This window comes from Aspergillus neoniger, assembly GCF_003184625.1.
Source record: "Aspergillus neoniger CBS 115656 unplaced genomic scaffold BO87scaffold_39, whole genome shotgun sequence".
Lineage (NCBI taxonomy): Eukaryota > Fungi > Ascomycota > Eurotiomycetes > Eurotiales > Aspergillaceae > Aspergillus > Aspergillus neoniger.
The window spans coordinates 242,187-259,218 of NW_020291167.1; the positions used below are offsets into that span (position 1 = coordinate 242,187).

The following is a 17,032-nucleotide window of genomic DNA, read 5'->3' on the forward strand; positions in this document are numbered from 1 at the left end:
CGGCGAAGGACGGCGGAAGTCTCGGTTTCTCCTGCAGCCAAAAGGTGCAGGGACTGTGTAGGGGGAAGCAGTTGGGAGGAAAGTCTCCCACACCGCGTCGTGGAGAAGCCGTGGGGATCCGGTGTGGGGTGCTAGCCTCAGGCACAACATGGCCCTCCGTTTTGAGGAGAATCTCACCACACGAAAAGTGGGAATTTTTGGGTAATAAAAACCTTTTTTTGGCACTATCATCTAGGTTATCTCGATTCTCTTACTGTTTTAAGAATAGAAAAAGAATTTTTATTTTCTTCTTATGTGATTTAATATCATTTATTATTATTACTTTTTTTCCTTAGCATTGAATTCTGGAAAATCGTTGCAGCTGCCAATCTCAGTCCCGACGGAATCCAAAACTCACCCGGAAAAAGGCGACTAAACCCAACCATCATCCACTAAGTAACTCACTAAAGACAAAGTAAACTAGTAGTCAACTTTTTTGAATTGTTTTATTTTATTTATTATTCTATTTTATTTTTCCAATTTTTTGCTCATCCCGAAGTTTTTGCCCCGATCTTTCCCTTCCCCCCTCCTTCTCCCGTCCCTTGTACTTTCCCCCGTTGCGGTCCCTTCAACTTGCAGCTCGTAGTGTATTTTTTTCTTCTTCTTTTACACTTTCCCGGATCCCTTTCTAAACTTGGTTGCCTCAGGATGGGTCTGGGCCGATGCACAACTCCATATTGGATTGGATGGACCAAGGAGATTCAACAGCGAGACCCTGAGGTGGCTGTGGTAGCTATCATCCATCTTTAGACTCATTGGATTCTTGCGTAATACTACTTGCCATCGCTTTTCTTGACAAGTTCTTTTCCGATTGCGTCTGGGGGACCCGAGGGTCTTGTGTTATAACAGACGGGCATGCACTGCGGGATAACCTTTTCGGCTTGCTCCAATCCCTCCGCCGCGGTCCCTTTCTCGGCTTGCCTGGCGACTACTACTACTACTACTACTACTACTACTACTACTACTACTTACTTACTTACCTACGACTATTACCTTAACCTTCCCAGGTTACTTGAACTTTACACTTCCTATTCCTATTATTCCCTTACTGGACTGGACTGAACTGAAAACTGCCTTTTCCGTCACGCCTTTTTTTACCTTCCCCCTTCTGGTCGGTGTCATTTCTGGGAGGCCCGACCACCTTTCGCTCGCTACCTTCTTCTCTTCTTTCCTCTCTTTTTCCTGCTTTCATGACATGCCATATCTTTTTTAATTAACCCTCTCCCATGGACGAGGGTTCCGATTCTAAAGCCCCTCGACGGAAGAGGGTGTCGAGAGCCTGTGATCGCTGTCGAAGTAAAAAGGTCAGTTAGAATCAATCAATCAATCAATCAATTAATTAATACCTTTTCTTTTGGCTTCTCTGCCTCTTCCCTCTCCCCACTCTTTTATAGATTTTCCCCTTCCTATTCTCCATCTCCATCTTTCTCTTGCTTTTAGCCCGATCGGTGCAATTCAACCCCGAACTGCAGGTGGTTTTTCATTCTGTACTCGGTAATGTTCGGGGCGGCGTTCTTGCGTCACGTCACGTACTTGCCCGTTTTCGGTGCTTGTTATCGCCTCGGAGCTGCAGCTCAGCTGCCCACTGCCGTTTCAATTGGCCATCTACTCTCCTTCTTTCCTACTTCCTCAACTCAACATCCTGGATCTGCTTGCCCCTTCAGTTTCTATCCACTTCTCCACCATGTCTTTAATTCCCACCCTCCATGCTGACAATGACCTCCAACTTTTAGGACAAGTGCGATGGACTACGTCCCGCTTGTTCGGCCTGCCAGGCTTCAGGCCAGACCTGTTCATATGATCCCCATGCAAAGAAGCGCGGGTTACCAGAGGGCTATGTTCGTGGCCTGGAGAAGCTCTGGGCCTTGTCCATCTGCAATATCGATGGCTTCGAAGACACAATGCTAACTCTACTGGGGACCACCGCCGAATCAGCTGGTCGGAGACAGAAGCTCATGTCCTTATGGACGGATGATGGCGCGTCAGAGACACTGCATGAATCTTGGAAAACCAGTCGCCTATATGGGGCACTCGAGAAGATGCTGTCTAACTCTGAGCCAGTCACGGAGAGCTCAGGAAAGCGCTCTCGGGAAGACCATGATGACGGCACCGGAAGTGAATGGGGATTCCGCATCGACCGTAGTTCGACTCCTCTCGCTCATGATGCTCCGCGTGTTGTTGAGCCTTCCACCTCTCCCCATGCTAAAAGGCCCCGGCTGGCCGCTCCCACAGACAGCAGAATCACCACGTATACCGCCAGCGCTACGAATGCCCTACAATTACCCCCGCAGACCTCGCAGTTGTTAGACGTCTATTTCGCAGTCACTCACTCATGGTTCCCTATCGTCGCAAAACACAACATCTTACGAGCATCGTACCTGTATGCAAGCGCGCCGCTATCTGTCGCAAAAATGGCCCCAGGTTCGGGCGACCACGCCGCATTGTGGGCCTTGCTCAGTTACACCATTTCGCAATCTCGGGTTAACCCGCAGGACGGGGCGTTGGAAGCGCTTTCGAAAACCAAGGAGTATTACTCGGTAGCTCGAAGCTTGATTCCTTCTGAAACGGAGCGGTTCGAGCTTGGACATGTGCAGGCACTGTTGCTGCTGACGTTGGTTAACATCGGCCTGGAGGACTGGACTGCTGCCTGGCTGTTGAGTGGCCAGGCTGTTCGCATGGCCATTTCGATGGACCTTGGAGCCTTCATGGACGTTCGACGATCGGACGAGTTGAGGCAAGGAAAGGCGGTTTTCCTTGGGTGTTTTGTGATTGACTCGTTGCTTTCGTTCCGTTTGTCGAGGAGACCGTGCATGCATCCTCGTGATCTCACCATGGTCGGGCTGTTGGAAGAAGATGGCTTGGAAGAGTGGAACTCATGGTCGGATGTCTTGCCACCTACGGGGGCTGGACAAGGGAAGAGCCCTCCTCGACGGGGTCCGCTGCTCGCTCTAAGCTGCTTCAATCGACTAGTCGAGTTAGCCGGTGTACTGAATAAGATTGCTCGCGACTCCACGGCCGGACCAAACGCACCCTTATTTGCACAACAACTAGTCATGGAGCTTAAGCAATGGGATGATCGTCTTCCTCTTGGATGTCGCTTGATTGGCCCAGAAAGTATCTATCCGGAACGACACTCGGCCTTGCTCCCGCACCAGAGCTACCTTGGCCTGACATATGTGGCTACGCTTCTGTGGCTTTATCTGCGCATTGCGCCTCAGGAGCTTGGGCTGCATCGCTCTCAACGGCCGGCTATCGAAGGAGCCAAGAAACTCCTTTATAGAGCTCTTCCAATGGTGTCCCAGCACCTTGATAACTTTCAGATTTGCGGTTTGCCGCCGATATTCGAGCTTTCTTTGCGCACTATCGCCGAACAAGCGTTCACTCTGCGCAATAAAATCGAATCCGACATGTTCCCTTTCGGACGGTGGACTGAAGCGCTCCTTCAGCGAACCACGGAGCTTAGTTCAACTTGGCCAGTGTATCGCTCATTGTCTGCTTCCATCGATCACTGGTACCGTTCTAAAGATCTCCCCGGAAACCCTGCTCTATCCTATCAACCACCAGAGGCAGGATCAGCACCCGGAATGGCTAGCAGTATGACCAGTACTGCACTACCCCCTGGGTCTATGGCAACATCGGCGGCAGGGTATCCGAACATAATGGGCGAGCCTACGATGAACCCTCACATGAGAAGGACTGCACCTGGAATGGGGGATTCCGATTATACATCTGCCATTATGGGCATCACTATCCCTGTGGACGGACAGTACATGACGCCAAAAGATCCCACGGTGGAAAATCCTGATTTATCCATGATGGACGTGTCCTTCCAACAAACCTTGGACGGGCGAACGGCACACATGGACAAGTCCGAGCCTGCTGCTGCTCTGAATGCAGCATTACCGCGGGGCCCGCGCCCCCATCCGTCTACACCCGACTCTGGGGTGTCAAGTTCGATGATGTCGGTCACCGGTCCGGGCGTTATACACGAACGTTCTGTACCTTCGGGAGATAGGAGCTCGGATACGACAGAGCGTATCGGCTCAACCGGCGACATTGACGCCATCTTCAAGGATCTTGCATATCTCGACACCACAGAGTGGGCTAACAATCGCGAGGCCGCGCTGAAGGATTTCGGATTTATTGACGAGAGTACATTCCAGGCTTTCTGCCATGACCCAGACCGACTCGCTGGGACTCAGCCGTTGGTACATCCCCCGTCGATTGCCGACATTTGGCCGCCACCGGGCTTTTTCCCGGAGACGTTTCGTGACACTACGGAAGATGTTATGGAGGGTTGAGTGGCCGTTTTTTCATTTCTTTACGTCTTGCTTTTGACCAAGCAGAGGTCGAAGGGACCTTCATAGGGACTTATTCCCATTTACTGATATATATGGGAAACTTTCACGAATCTCTGTTTTCCGCTATGTATGATGGTGGTGCTATCAACGCACGCATCACCCTTTTTTTGCCATCTCTCTTGTTCCTTGTTGATGATACCCAATGTAAGTAACACATTACAAAGAAGACCGAAGTTGACTAGCGGATTTCAATCATGATGCTGATAGTCCTCGTTACAGTCCAGAAAACCTCGAATGCAACAGGGAGTTAGGATTTTAGGTATCTAGGAGTTGGTTATTGCTATTGGTGCATGCATATACATCGTCGCAAACCCTGATATTGAGGGTCTGTGGCTCGTGAGCCCACGTTTACAATAAAATGGTCTCATTCAACCATCGTTCAACATTCTCCACCACCCCTGAATACGCTCGACCTCCGAGTTGAGCCAGCCAGCCAGCCCACTTCTAACCGTCCTGACGTAACATTGAGCACGACGTGATCCGGTTTCAGACCCGCTTTGTCTAAACTAAAAAGCACGGTCTTCCTTGCATCCGTGCCTAGTAGATATCTAGTAGCTACTCCGTAGTAGAAAAGTAGCAAAGTAGCTTGGTAGTATGCACTAATCCCCACCAACGATTAGGCACCGATGCTTATTCCCTTATAGCACCTCCTGCTATTAATCAATCCACCGCGAGCTAACCAAACACTTGTACCATTTTACAAAGTACATACATTAGTAGTTGACTAATTACCTCTTTCCATGATTTAATCCCTACTCTCATTCCATCTTCTAGTCCAAATTCGCAGGTTTATGCCGCATTTCTCTCCTATCTTACCGGCCCCCCACCTTCCAAGCAAATTACACAGTAAACCTGTCTGCCTTTCTTCACCTCTCTTCCGATTGGTACTTGGGAATTGGTGTTGTTCATTTCCAAATGAGATAGCTTGCAAAAGTACCTTGCTTTCAATAGATTCAGGCTTCAGGGTTTTTCCTAGAGACGGAAAAGAGGCACCTAACTAATTTTCATAAAGACGAACTACTTGTAGTAAATTAGTTCAACAGGTGTGATCGCTACTTTTCTATGTTCATGTGCATATTTTATACCTTTATTGCTCGAATGTGGTAGTCTGAGAGTTCTGTCTATGGTTGGTGTCTTCGATGGGGTGCAGGTTGGTAAGTAGGCACCAGTCTTGGTTTGGTAGCAAAGGTAGTGAAACTGGTACCTGTGTGCGGCGTGAGCATGAGCTGGTAGGTAGCTATGGTCTTTAAGGTTGTGGTAGCATACTTGGTGTTTGTTGACGGAACTACTAAATGGAGTTGAGTGAGAAATGTGATAGTCCAATATGTATATAAGGATATTCTGGGGTGTAACATGTTGTACACTACTATAATGGAATTTCATCTGCTGTATGTTGGATCATCATATGTCTCATTGGGTCATAAGAAGTCAATGCTACCTCGCGTGGTGATATCTGGGGGTAAAAGAAAAATAAGATGCAGGAAATTAAAGCCGTCATGACAGCCAGCCCATCGAGAAACGCCCCCAGGCAGAACCCAAAACCAAACATGAACTACGCCAAAACATGATCCAGAAATTCCGGCTTCCTCCTGGCACATACAGCCCCACGGAAGATGGGAAAAGAAAATAGAAAAAACCCTCCTTTAACCCCTTTTATCGTCGACCAGCAGCCAGCAACATTAATTGGTGAAAGCTCAGAACGCCGCAACCCGTCTTCCTGGTCGTTTATTGTATGAGAAAGATGCAAGAGAGATTGATGGCTAGGAAATCAAGTGCATTAAGTCGTAAAGCCCGCTCTGCGACCTTGTGGATGCTCCACGGAGAGGGAATCACCGCCTCCAGCCGACGTTCCATATCACATGTGCAATGTCCTTGGCTGTGTTTACGGTGTCTGCCACACGGTCAAAAATGCTTGCACTCAATGGTTCGTCTTCTTCGTTGGGTGTTATTCCTCCCGGAGACATCGAATGGAAGTAGTAATCGAGCTCCTCGTCATCTTCTGGATTCACAAACCAGGGACGGCTTAGGCTTCCTATGCCATATGAGTTGCGGCTTGGTTCCCAGTCGAATTCCACGTCATTATCTTCTTCGTCAAGAAGGAAATTAGCAGATGGCGTGATGTTCCTGCCAGATCGTGCACTTTTCCGCGTCGACTTCTCGGCTCCGGACGAAGTAGGCGACGTGGAGTTCAGGAAGTAGCTTGACCACCGACCCATTATTGAGGATGCTGATGATTCCGATGTGGTTTGTCCGTTCCCACGGGCATCCCCTCGGCCATCTGGCAGATCATCCGGATGGTCCGACACATCCCATCGGTACTTGAGTGTGGTAGAAGGAAGCGGGGCAATGGTTTTGTTTTCACCAGTAACGCTACCACGAGGCGTACCTTTGTCGCTGAGCGACGAGCCAGAATGAATGTGTTTCATCATGACGATACCATCCTCTGATGACTCATTCCCGAAATGAGCAGGCCATCCATCGTCTTCCTCTTTCGCTTCGACAGCAATACATTGCACCACCTCGTTGTTGAAGTGAATATGCCGTCGTTCGCTAGGGGTGGCCGACGTTGATGTATTGGTGGCGGTACCCTTAGCAGTACCCCCCACGGGAGTGGTGGACGACTTGCTAAGCATATGTCCAAACTCCGAGGAGGCCCTCTGTAATGGGGGACGGTTACGGTTGATCTCGGCCTCCTGTGCTTTTAAAATGGCTCCCGCATGTTGCAAGAGCGTATGCTGGGACAGAGAACGCTGTAAGATAGTCTCGGAAGCCGTTCTCTTCTTCAATATCGGTTTCCTATCCGGGTACAAGGTCGGTGTCTCCAAGCGGCTGGGAGGAGGAGAGCCATTGAATGCTTTCTCCCGCTTATTGCACGTCTTTAAGGGTCCGTACAACCACGTCACATCGCAGTCCTTCAGCCTATTGGGAGTGTTAGCATCAAGCCCAAGCCTAAGGGACTCTGTCCAAGAACTGACCAGTTGAGGGCTTCTGGCGATACCGTACCCAAATTGAGTTTCAGCTTGGCCCACGTCCTCCACGAGGCATTCTCTAGCCTTGTCCCATTTTCATATATGTTCCTCCGGGCGACGACGTAACGCCACGATGCCCAAATATCCTCCTGTCTCCATTCATGAGATAGATAATCCACGTGCCTCGATGGCTCATCCTCGATTGTACTATCATCAGCAGCCGGTGCCTGTGTCAGGCGTGGGAAGTCCGCCGAGGAGTCCACAGACACATCACTGAGGGCTTCAGGCTCCTTCTGTGCGAATTGGCTGGAATCGTACGACGGCAGGACCAACTCGTCATCATCATGGCCCTCACTCATAAGAGATAGACTGCTCAGAGTCGCAGGCGTGGGAGGGAGATTCCCCACAGCCGTAATAGTGAAATCCGGGGATGGAGACGCTGACCGCGACGGGGAGGACACCACAGCATCAGAACGATCCTTGCGATGATATGCGGGCAGATTAAATTTGGCTGTGGCAACATTGGGCTCTTCGAGGAAGTAGGTTTGGGTGATTGGACTTCGCAAAGGGTCCGAAGAAAAGCGTGATCGCCCCTCGTTCGAGGCGGGAAGTATGGCCGTCATCCTAACAGCTCAAACAGGTACATAAGGGCAGACTGCGAATGGGATGGCCGTTGCAAGGGCTGGAGTTGAAGCAGAAAAGGTGAAGCAATTGATTGAGATAGGATGTTTCGTCTCCAATGGAAAGGCGCGAGAGGCGTCGAGGAAAGGCCCGCTATCTAGGAATGGCGACAAAGTGCTGAGATCATGGTACAGTATGGGGTAGGCCAGAGTAGGATTTGATCTTGATTGGTAGCATATATGAAGGGGCAGCTAAGGCGCCTCGGAGATGTTATAGGGCGAGAGAGCTAGTAAGATGTATCTTGAGGAGCCATCAAGGTGTCAGGGAGTGTGTGATATGCGAGAGTTATTAACGGCTCCAAACAAACCCCTCGGAGGGGGGTGGAGAAGGCCTTTTGCTCGGTCGCACGAAAGGATCGGAAACTTGGATGGGGTCGAAGCTAGATTAAGATGAAAGGTCGGGAATAAACCAGCGTGTGTATGGGAGTCGCAGGGTGAAAGGCAAGAGTCGTAAAGTAGCGTTGACGGGAAGCGGCGGGAAACCGGAAATACCTGTCTCTCTCTCTCTCTCTCTCTCTTCTTTTGCGAGTGCGAGTTTAGTGATAGTGGCGAGTGGAGATGCGATAATGCACGGGGGGGTTCGACCGTTGATTCTTCTTTTTTTTTGGTATTATTATGTTTTATCTTTTCATTTTCGTTTTGATAAAAAGAAAATCTCTTAATTCTTCCCAGGTACTAGACCAGGATCTAAAGAGTCTAGATACCCGATGGTAGGGGGGCGAAGGGGGGAGGAAGCGTTGATGTCGCGCGGATCAAGTGAGGTTTGGTAGATAAACCAACGAGAAGGATCAGAGACGCAGGGTACCGCGTCGATGGCTTGGCGGAAGGAGGATTTGTTGGAGAATTGATTACGATTGACGTACGCGTGGGTTAAGAAAGAAGTACGAGGATATTCCCACCCCCCTTCCCCCTCTCCTTCGTATCAAGCAGTGCACAGTACCTAGGAACGGGTACCTCCCAAGGAGGGCATCAAACAAGGTTGAACCAGCACACAGAAGAATCTGTTCGGTGCTTTTCTCGATCTTGTTTGCCACCAAAGAACCAAATGCTCGCAAAGTGAATCATGACGACAGTACCTCGAATGGAAAACCGGCCGGGTGGGGACGAAGCAGTTCTAGTCTCCAGCAACTTTCACTCTTTCCCGTCTAGTGCATGTATTCTGGCTCATTGCTGATTGGTTGGCACTGGAATGGTGTAACTCTCGTGGTGCATGAGTGTGGGTCACATTAGGCATTTCGCAGCCCGCCATTGGCTCTCATTGAGGTGGGGTTAGACCAGTCTTGACACCCGAACATCGACGATCCAGAGCCAGCCTCATGAAGCAATGTTCTTTCGGACTTACTGAAGGTTTTACCTGTCGTCCATAGTACACTCTCCCTCGTATTTACTACTATATATCCATACTGAGCTGCCTAGCTAGCTAAATTACTACCTTGCTATCAGGAACCGAGCTATGTATCCTAGACAAAACCTCCGATCTATACCTTAGCCGCATACCAATCATCGACGGACTTTACGTACTGCGACCGGAGTCTAGAAGGACTCCGAAACCCCCCAAGACGCGCTAATTATGCACTGTAGTGAGGTCTCTTCCTAACATCCGGTTTGGAGCTGTGCGGGAGGGACGTGCGATAAATTACTTACTAACTGCTACCTCCCCGGGATGACAGATCAATGGCCTTACCCAGTCACTAAACTAGACTAGACGGGGGCATGGCAGCTAGCGTGAACATCATCATAATCTCATTCCCAGGCCAGAAACACGGAGCAGAGTAGTCAGGGATCAGTTTGTTTCCTCCCTTAGCGACCCCCATTCCCGATGCGTCCAGTATCAGACCCACCGGCTTTTCATTCCCGCAGTATCCCTTGGGAGAGAATGATGTGATATTGATAAGGAGAAGCAGAACAAAGAACCCGAGAGTTTGTCGGTCACTCCTCCTGCCTGTTTGGATTTCTGGGGAAACCTCCGCACGGTCTGTTGAAGTCCAGATCCCAGATCCTCGGCAAGCCAATGCGCGATCGTTGCTTCGTTCATTCCGGGGCACCCGCAAAACAGGAGAAGATCCATTTCCCCTTCTCCTCTCCCGATGAATGACCGATCCACCCAGAACTGTATCTACTGTTTATCTACTAATCATAATCTTCACATTAGAAGCCAGCCTTTAGCTGTGTCTCCTCTTCACTGATTACAATTATACAAATGTGTACTGCTTTAGTCTGCACATTGAGGAGTGCCCTGTGGCTGCCCTCCGGGAGGTAACATGTCCCAAGTTCCCAGCCCACAAGTACGTAGTAGTCTCGGGATAACACGGGATGCTGGAAGCTTCCGGATAGTCGTGTCATCTTGCCGATTACTACCTTCTTCCATTGTCTTAACGGGATGCACGGATGTTTTGGTGCGGTTGCTTTGCATACGCTTTGAACGAGCATTGCGCACCTACCACGCTGACAGCAATGTTTGTTCTCTAAATTATGGTTCAGTTTCCAGTTTCAAGTTAGTGCCCTGTACTACCACTGTCCGATCAGTGCCACTATATCTCTAGAGGACAAAGTGGATGGATGCTCTTGCTAACCACCTTGACACGTTAAGCCAAATCCGTTAGGTCACTCCTCTGTCATATGTATGTTTGCTCTCGAAGCATAGTAGGACACAGACTTGACTAGACTAAACTAGGTAGATAGCTAGGCTGCTAGTCAGAGTGAGGGCTGGACAAAACGCTAAGCACGCAGGTCTCTCCTGTCTGCGGCGGAGCACGTGGATCCGAGCGTCTGGCATAAACGCTCACCGGAGCTAGTTATTGCTATTATACGGGTTTTGTCTTGGGCAATCTATGTCTTTCGTCTTGCCATCCTCGATAAGATTTTGGAAGGAATAGGAAGTTTTCTAAGCCTAGTGAATCATGATGTCATGCTTGTTTCCCTTTCAATTGGCTTTCTTATCAAAGCCACGAGAAGCTTCAGATCTAAATGTCGCTGAAATGCTGACTGACAAAATGCCAGAGCTAACTAACTAATTAGATGGCCAAAATACTTCCTTTGTCGCGCCAATCTTCTCAGGAGTCAGGACAACGTCCACTTGGGTCCGTTGATCCGCTCTTAGTGCCCGTTTCCGGACACTCAAATGTGCACTAGGAATATCTACAAGACTAGCTACCGTCTTGTTTCCAGACACTCGTCCGCAGCCTCCTTCTGACTAGCGTCCCAGCCATGTCCGTTCCTATCTGCGCATCTCCCCTGTGGCGTGGTCGAACGTGCAAGCGAACAGCCCCTCATATCTCAAAATCAAGTGGGGGTGAAACAATCTTGTAATTAAGATTGGCGTCCAAAGAAACCCGTAAGGCGGCTCGATGCATGTCAGACAACTGATGGCTAGGATAGCAGATCGTGGTACGTACGTCGTGAGCGCAAGGACCTTCCCACGAGGGGTATTTTGACGTTTCTCTTTGGTCAACCGCCGCATGCGGTACTCAGCGATCAAGCAACAATCAGCCACGCTTGCATATGGGACATGTTGGACCCCCTAGGTACTACTGCATAGACCGTCCCTCGTTGTCCGCATGCCATCATCTACGTCCGTTACGATTGGCTAGACATCCTTGTCCTATCATCATGGACCTCTGTGTTCCATCTTCCCCTTATCAACACTTACGTCGCTTGAGAACCTAAAGAGCTGACAGGCCTAATCTAGATGATTGAGATTGGCTTGGACCCAGGGAACCGAACTGGAGGGATTGAATCGCCTATCAGGGTCCTATCAGGGCCTATCAGAACAGCTATATTTAGGCCAATACTCACAGGAGGAGCCACGGACAACCCCGACTATCCAACACCAACCGGAAAGATACGTTCAAGCCAGGCCGCCGTCGATCATTCTAGCCCGCTTTCAAACGCGGGGTCCCATACATAGGCGAAACCCAGCGATCTCCTATCCCCCCAGGTCTGCTTCCCGTATGCTTTCGCTTTCTCTTATTTTAATATTAATTATATTATAATTATAATTATATATGTTCTCACACGTATTGGCAGCTTTACAGCAGAAAGTATTTCAACGTGGCATTTAGCTCGTCGGGTGCGCTGCCCCGGGAGTTTCTCGGACGCGAGACTGGCGTAACCGAAGCGATATACCTGCTCTGTGAAGGCGCTGATGGAATTAGCGACGAGGCAATTTCACTGACGTGTCTTGAAAGCAGCCGGTGCCCGTGCACCCGCATGGCCCTGGTATGGCCGTCGGGCCCTTTCTTGGGCTCCGAGGCTACTGGATTGGCCGCAACTGCTCATTGGAAGAGGATATGAGGGGCAGAGTGCCAAACCGATTGGGCCCGTTAGCTCATTACTTGACAGACGGTCTGATCTATCTGGCCCTGCGCAAACCTCACTAGTTCTTCGCTAAGTCGGAGAGACAGCGTCTAGCTACGGACGAAGTGACTTTGCTCGCGCGGATTGCCATCCTGCTGGATAACCAAATACGCTAGCGACTGTTAGGTTTAGAATTTAAATCTCTGCGGCATCTCGGTGGTCTAGAACGAGGAGCAACGGAGCGTTAGTCTTAGTATCAGGCAAGTAAATTTCGTGCCAGCTAGCATTCGCTTGGTGTACGAGCACCATAGCTATGGCGCACTGTATGTCGACTGTCACGCCGGTCAGCCTTCGACACTGCTTCTCACCAGGGCACTAATACGCCATACCTTTTGTTTCGGTTTGGGATACATTGCTTCTCTGATCCTCTCTCCTTCACTTCATTATCTTAAGCTGACATGATGGAATGATACGTGAGGTGGCGTCTGCAATCACACGCTCGTCACATTACAATATGCTTGACGCGGGAAAAAATGGTAAACGCCACTACCGGTTCGCTCACAACTTGCTCGACTGAACTGCCTTTCGAGACCTGGCCTCTGCAGGCCCGCAGTATGAAACGCGGCAAAATCAGCCACTCTAATCTTCCATTCCAACAATTGACGGAAATGTGGCCATGCCAAGTCACTCATGCATAAGCTATGCTGGCCAGTCTGGCCTCACGGAGCTCTTTGATCACCAATCGTCGTCCAGACATGAAGCATGTTCAGATCCAGTCCCTGCTTTGTTATCTGCATGCGTGTGCGTTAACAATGCTTTGCTTTGCCTTCTATTTTTCCCAATACACATTGTTTGCCTCTTACATTTGAGTATATTGGAATTAGACGCCGCATGCCCGAAGACTGAAATGTGTCGTTCTCGAAGGTCTATCGTGTTTTCGACTGCTCAAAGGTTGCATGCAGCCACTCAGTGGCGTTAACATCGAGCGTCATGACAGGGGGCATGTTTGCTTGACGGCTCTTGATCGCCACTGTCAGTTCCCAATTCATACCGAGTTGGTGCACGATAGAGTTGACGGGATGGACAACTTCAACCCGTGTGGCAAAACATCATGCAAAAAATGCCAGGTTCAACTGACTGCAGCTTCTAGACTGGCCTAACATAAGCAAGCCCAAGAGGTACTCACTCACGTTATCAGCGTACACGTACCCCCCCTCTGCTACAGCGCGTGAACTGAAAAATCTTAAGAATAGCTTACCAACCGAACCATCCAAAAGCATTCCAATGAGTCCAGTCCTCATACAGACATCATACAGACATCACATCAGACAATAACAGAAGATTCTAGCCAGAGAATAATGCATCATAACCAGCTTCAACCTTCCACTACAAGGCATAACATACCAGGATCCCGCCAGCCCAGCAAATTAGTATAGTAGCCATGGCACCAAAATGTACCCAACGCAACTCTGCTCTCAAATAAACAGAAGCAATAATCATATCCTCCCATATTTAACCCTATTCAATAACCCACACAAACAAAACCAAACCTAAGCCTTCTTCGTACAATATAAACATAGCATAAATCACATGACAGATAGATAACATAGATAGGTAACTACCCAAAACAGCCTAGCTTAAAAACACAAACCGCAACCCAGCGGGAAATACGTACATCCAGACCCGACCCCGCGCTCATTCAGAGGGCGGTCGACAGCGGCGGCGGGAGGGGCCTACCTAATACCGCGCGAACGAGATTTTGTGTCCAGATATATCGATCCATAATATCTTGAATCTCTCCCCCTCATACCTCTATACGTCTATTTTTATATCCCTGGATATATCACAATGGCCGAAGTCGCCCAATCGGTTCCTGCTGAATCGCAGGCTAAGCATGTTGTTTACTGTGGAGGTAAGTCGTCTCTTCTTCGTCTCTGCTATCGCTTTGGTAGTGATATTGTAAGAGAAGATGTAATAGCTAACTGAATCTTCTACTATGGATAGTTTGCACATTGCCTCCGGAGGTACGCATACATAGACACACCCCATGCACTCGAACGCAAGCTTCCATCTTCGTTTTCGAGAATAGACCCCCCTCCCCTCCCCCGCCTCTGCTCGTTCCAGCATTATATTATCTATACCACCCAAAAGGGCGTGTGGGGCAGCCAGCTAACATTAATTTCGAAATCGATTAGTACTGTGAATTCGGCGGCACGGCCAAGAAATGCGAGGACTGGTTGAAGGAAGCCCATCCGGACATGTACCAGGCGTTATATTCTGAGGGTTCGTTATTTTTTGCCCCTTCGCCCACCTCCCGGGTCTTTTAGATCAGTCGCTAACTTGCGGCCTATTTGTGCCATGTAGAGGCCCTCAACTCCAACCTCGCTACATTGTCGGTATCGGCTCGGGAGCGCGCAGCAAAGGATGCGGCGAAGAAGGAGGCCAAGGCTGCTGCGGCTGAGGCGCGCGATGCTGAGCGGAAGGCGGCGTCCAAGGTACAGATTAAGCGGGTTGAGCGGAACAAGCGGAAACATGTGACCGTTATCACGGGCTTGGATATATATGGGTTGGAGAATAAGAAGATCGCCAAGGACCTGGGCAAGAAGTTTGCTACTGGCTCTTCGATGACTAGGTCTGCGGGCGGTACTGAGGAGATTACCGTGCAGGGTGATGTGAGTGAGGATGTTAAGGAATGGCTGCTCGAGGTGTACGGGAAGGAGATCCCGGAGGCCAATATTGAGCTCATCGAGGATAAGAAGAAGAAGAAGGCGGCCGAAGCGCCCTGAGGTATATTTAATGGGCCGATGAATGCATAATGTACAAAATGCTATGCTCGGGGGACTCTATGGGTATCATGACATTATTTATGGTTTACATATTAGATCAACGGAGATACGACAGTCTCGAGGCTGGCCTTGAAAGTTGTCCTGAGTCTCGGAAATAGAAAGATCCAGCGCGCTCATAGCTCGTCAAATATTGTCAGTGGGTCTGGATGAGTAGTCCTGACATTAGTATCATCTCTAGTAGCCGTGGCTACGACGGGAACTGATCCCCCAGAGGGCCGATTATGATGACGAGAAGGGAGATTCCGCAGAGATCGTGGCCATGCTTCCCTCGGGCCATCTGAGACTGCTTCATGGCCATTCTCTGGTGGTAGAGCATGCGACGAGTTTGTTAGAAACAATGCTTGCGAAGGTAATCCAGAAGGGTCTGGACTCGTCGTAGTCGGCCAATTTTGTATCGCAACAGCGAGAAGAACTGCGAGCACGCCAGCTACCACCACAGTCCAGAAGATCCGAAGGCGCCGATTAACTCGTGACTGCCATTCTAGTTCTTTCTTGTCCCAGCGATCAATTTCATGGCGCATTGCCTCGAGTCGACTGTTAAGCCCCTCAGCCCTCTGTCGGCCCGTCTTCATGCGATCTTCCAATGTCTTAATCCTCTCTAATTGGGGTTGAAACTCTTTCAGTTCCCCCATCTGTTTCCGGATTTCCTTATCCAAGCCCGATGTCTCCCGCTGGAAGTCGTCAAAAAGGGCAGAAGTAGAACTAGAAAGTTCCTGGAATGATGCGATGGTCGAATTCAATGCGGCAATCTTCTCCAGAAGGTTGTAGTACGTATAATCCAGTCTACGGGTGATATCCGTTGCAAGGGTCCCGATCATTGACAGGGCAGACCGTAAATATCTATCATCAAACCAGTCAAAACCATCCCAAATGCGAACGGACAACAATCGACTTACTCCTCCCCTTGTTTTCTCTTACTCTTTACTTGCTCCAGGTCTTCCATCGAGCGTATCTCTTGACGCCTGATGGGACCAAGCTTGTTGCTCGGGTCAATGACATCAAGTAAACTGCCCTTTCGGCTCCCACTACCCAAGGCTGCGGTGGAATCCGAGCTCCAGCGCGACCAGGTTGTCTCCTGCGTTATGGGTCTAAGCAAACCATCGTCGGTATCGTTATCCTTTTCCTTGCTACCAGACCATGTTGGCAGAAGACCTCGAGAACCAGCGGACGAGGCGAGGTTGTTCATTCTTCGGGGAAACCGAAAGTCGCCGGATTTACTGTGCTTGTGCTTGTGCTTCGAACGGGATTTAGACTTAACGCGATCTGGACGGGGAGCGTCGAAGGTTAGAAGTTGGTGGTGATGCTTCTCTCCAGTCAGACCGGGAGGTTGAGATACTTCGCGACCATGGTGATTCTGGCCGAGTTGAAGACTTCCGCTATAGTCGCTGGTGGCACTGGAGGGCTGCAAGCTGGGTGGTGGTGCTGGTTTCTGGCTTCCGGCGGCTCCAGAGCCATGGGCCGGTGGGTAAGACGCGGACAGCTGTTTGGACGGTTGGGAAACCATGGCGGGCAGGAAGGATCCAGGTCAGTGAACCCTCTCCACTTTCCTTAGCACGCCCTGACCCGGATAACACTGCTCAACGCGTTGGTCAACCTGGGTGGTCGGTTTCTGAAGATGTTTTTCCATCGGTCGTACGACTCGCTAGCAGAGGTGAAACACAACGTGGTTGAACGTGATGCCAAGCGCTGATCCATGCGCTGGCCGATCGAAGGTATCGGCCCCTGATCCTTTGCGGGATCAGCAGGCCTCGGAATATATACTTCCATTGTGATTTGACTACATCCGAGCATTCTGATGTATAAAATCAAAGACCAGTCTGTGCTTTTCCTTTGAGGCGTAA

General features: G+C 49.8%; 6 protein-coding genes across 6 annotated transcripts; 3 read left to right on the forward strand and 3 right to left on the reverse strand.

The window, feature by feature from the left end:
* The first annotated feature begins 942 nt into the window (after nucleotides 1-942).
* BO87DRAFT_380051 (putative C6 transcription factor) lies at nucleotides 943-4,743 on the forward strand. Its single transcript, XM_025624209.1, has 3 exons — nucleotides 943-1,343; nucleotides 1,773-4,544; nucleotides 4,620-4,743. The coding sequence occupies exons 1-2, from the start codon at nucleotides 1,266-1,268 to the stop codon at nucleotides 4,338-4,340; spliced, it is 2,646 nt and encodes an 881-aa protein (XP_025475702.1). The 5' UTR covers nucleotides 943-1,265; the 3' UTR covers nucleotides 4,341-4,544; nucleotides 4,620-4,743.
* Nucleotides 4,744-6,113: 1,370 nt separating this feature from the next.
* BO87DRAFT_160767 (protein phosphatase regulator REG1) lies at nucleotides 6,114-8,138 on the reverse strand. The gene is made up of 2 exons (XM_025618244.1): nucleotides 7,376-8,138; nucleotides 6,114-7,319 (listed from the first exon to the last, which is right to left on the reverse strand). The coding sequence occupies exons 1-2, from the start codon at nucleotides 7,990-7,992 to the stop codon at nucleotides 6,230-6,232; spliced, it is 1,707 nt and encodes a 568-aa protein (XP_025475703.1). The 5' UTR covers nucleotides 7,993-8,138; the 3' UTR covers nucleotides 6,114-6,229.
* A 592-nt stretch (nucleotides 8,139-8,730) lies between these two features.
* BO87DRAFT_160759 (uncharacterized protein) lies at nucleotides 8,731-9,171 on the reverse strand (the record flags this gene model as incomplete). Its single annotated transcript, XM_025618243.1, has 1 exon — nucleotides 8,731-9,171. A coding segment is annotated over one exon (153 nt), but the record flags the coding sequence as incomplete, so codon positions are not given.
* Nucleotides 9,172-11,623: 2,452 nt separating this feature from the next.
* Nucleotides 11,624-11,997, forward strand: BO87DRAFT_160870 (uncharacterized protein). Its single transcript, XM_025618245.1, has one exon. The coding sequence runs from the start codon at nucleotides 11,738-11,740 to the stop codon at nucleotides 11,954-11,956; it is 219 nt and encodes a 72-aa protein (XP_025475705.1). The 5' UTR covers nucleotides 11,624-11,737; the 3' UTR covers nucleotides 11,957-11,997.
* Nucleotides 11,998-14,161: 2,164 nt separating this feature from the next.
* On the forward strand, nucleotides 14,162-15,297 carry tma22 (putative RNA binding protein Tma22). Its single transcript, XM_025629166.1, has 4 exons — nucleotides 14,162-14,257; nucleotides 14,350-14,369; nucleotides 14,541-14,628; nucleotides 14,710-15,297. The coding sequence occupies exons 1-4, from the start codon at nucleotides 14,194-14,196 to the stop codon at nucleotides 15,129-15,131; spliced, it is 594 nt and encodes a 197-aa protein (XP_025475706.1). The 5' UTR covers nucleotides 14,162-14,193; the 3' UTR covers nucleotides 15,132-15,297.
* On the reverse strand, nucleotides 15,128-16,813 carry BO87DRAFT_409993 (uncharacterized protein). The gene is made up of 2 exons (XM_025626284.1): nucleotides 16,088-16,813; nucleotides 15,128-16,031 (listed from the first exon to the last, which is right to left on the reverse strand). The coding sequence occupies exons 1-2, from the start codon at nucleotides 16,693-16,695 to the stop codon at nucleotides 15,305-15,307; spliced, it is 1,335 nt and encodes a 444-aa protein (XP_025475707.1). The 5' UTR covers nucleotides 16,696-16,813; the 3' UTR covers nucleotides 15,128-15,304.
* Between the last annotated feature and the right edge of the window lie 219 nt (nucleotides 16,814-17,032).

Excerpts from the sequence above, each read along its gene's own strand:
- BO87DRAFT_160870 (XM_025618245.1), top strand. The coding sequence starts at position 11,738 with ATGATTGAGATTGGCTTGGACCCAGGGAACCGAACTGGAGGGATTGAA.
- BO87DRAFT_380051 (XM_025624209.1), top strand. The coding sequence starts at position 1,266 with ATGGACGAGGGTTCCGATTCTAAAGCCCCTCGACGGAAGAGGGTGTCG. Across the intron at positions 1,344-1,772 it reads ATCGCTGTCGAAGTAAAAAG|GACAAGTGCGATGGACTACG; the intron begins GTCAGTTAGAAT and ends TCCAACTTTTAG.
- tma22 (XM_025629166.1), top strand. The coding sequence starts at position 14,194 with ATGGCCGAAGTCGCCCAATCGGTTCCTGCTGAATCGCAGGCTAAGCAT. Across the intron at positions 14,370-14,540 it reads TTTGCACATTGCCTCCGGAG|TACTGTGAATTCGGCGGCAC; the intron begins GTACGCATACAT and ends GAAATCGATTAG. Across the intron at positions 14,629-14,709 it reads CCAGGCGTTATATTCTGAGG|AGGCCCTCAACTCCAACCTC; the intron begins GTTCGTTATTTT and ends TGTGCCATGTAG.
- BO87DRAFT_160767 (XM_025618244.1), bottom strand. The coding sequence starts at position 7,992 with ATGACGGCCATACTTCCCGCCTCGAACGAGGGGCGATCACGCTTTTCT. Across the intron at positions 7,320-7,375 it reads TCGCCAGAAGCCCTCAACTG|GCTGAAGGACTGCGATGTGA; the intron begins GTCAGTTCTTGG and ends CACTCCCAATAG.
- BO87DRAFT_409993 (XM_025626284.1), bottom strand. The coding sequence starts at position 16,695 with ATGGTTTCCCAACCGTCCAAACAGCTGTCCGCGTCTTACCCACCGGCC. Across the intron at positions 16,032-16,087 it reads AAGAGAAAACAAGGGGAGGA|ATATTTACGGTCTGCCCTGT; the intron begins GTAAGTCGATTG and ends GTTTGATGATAG.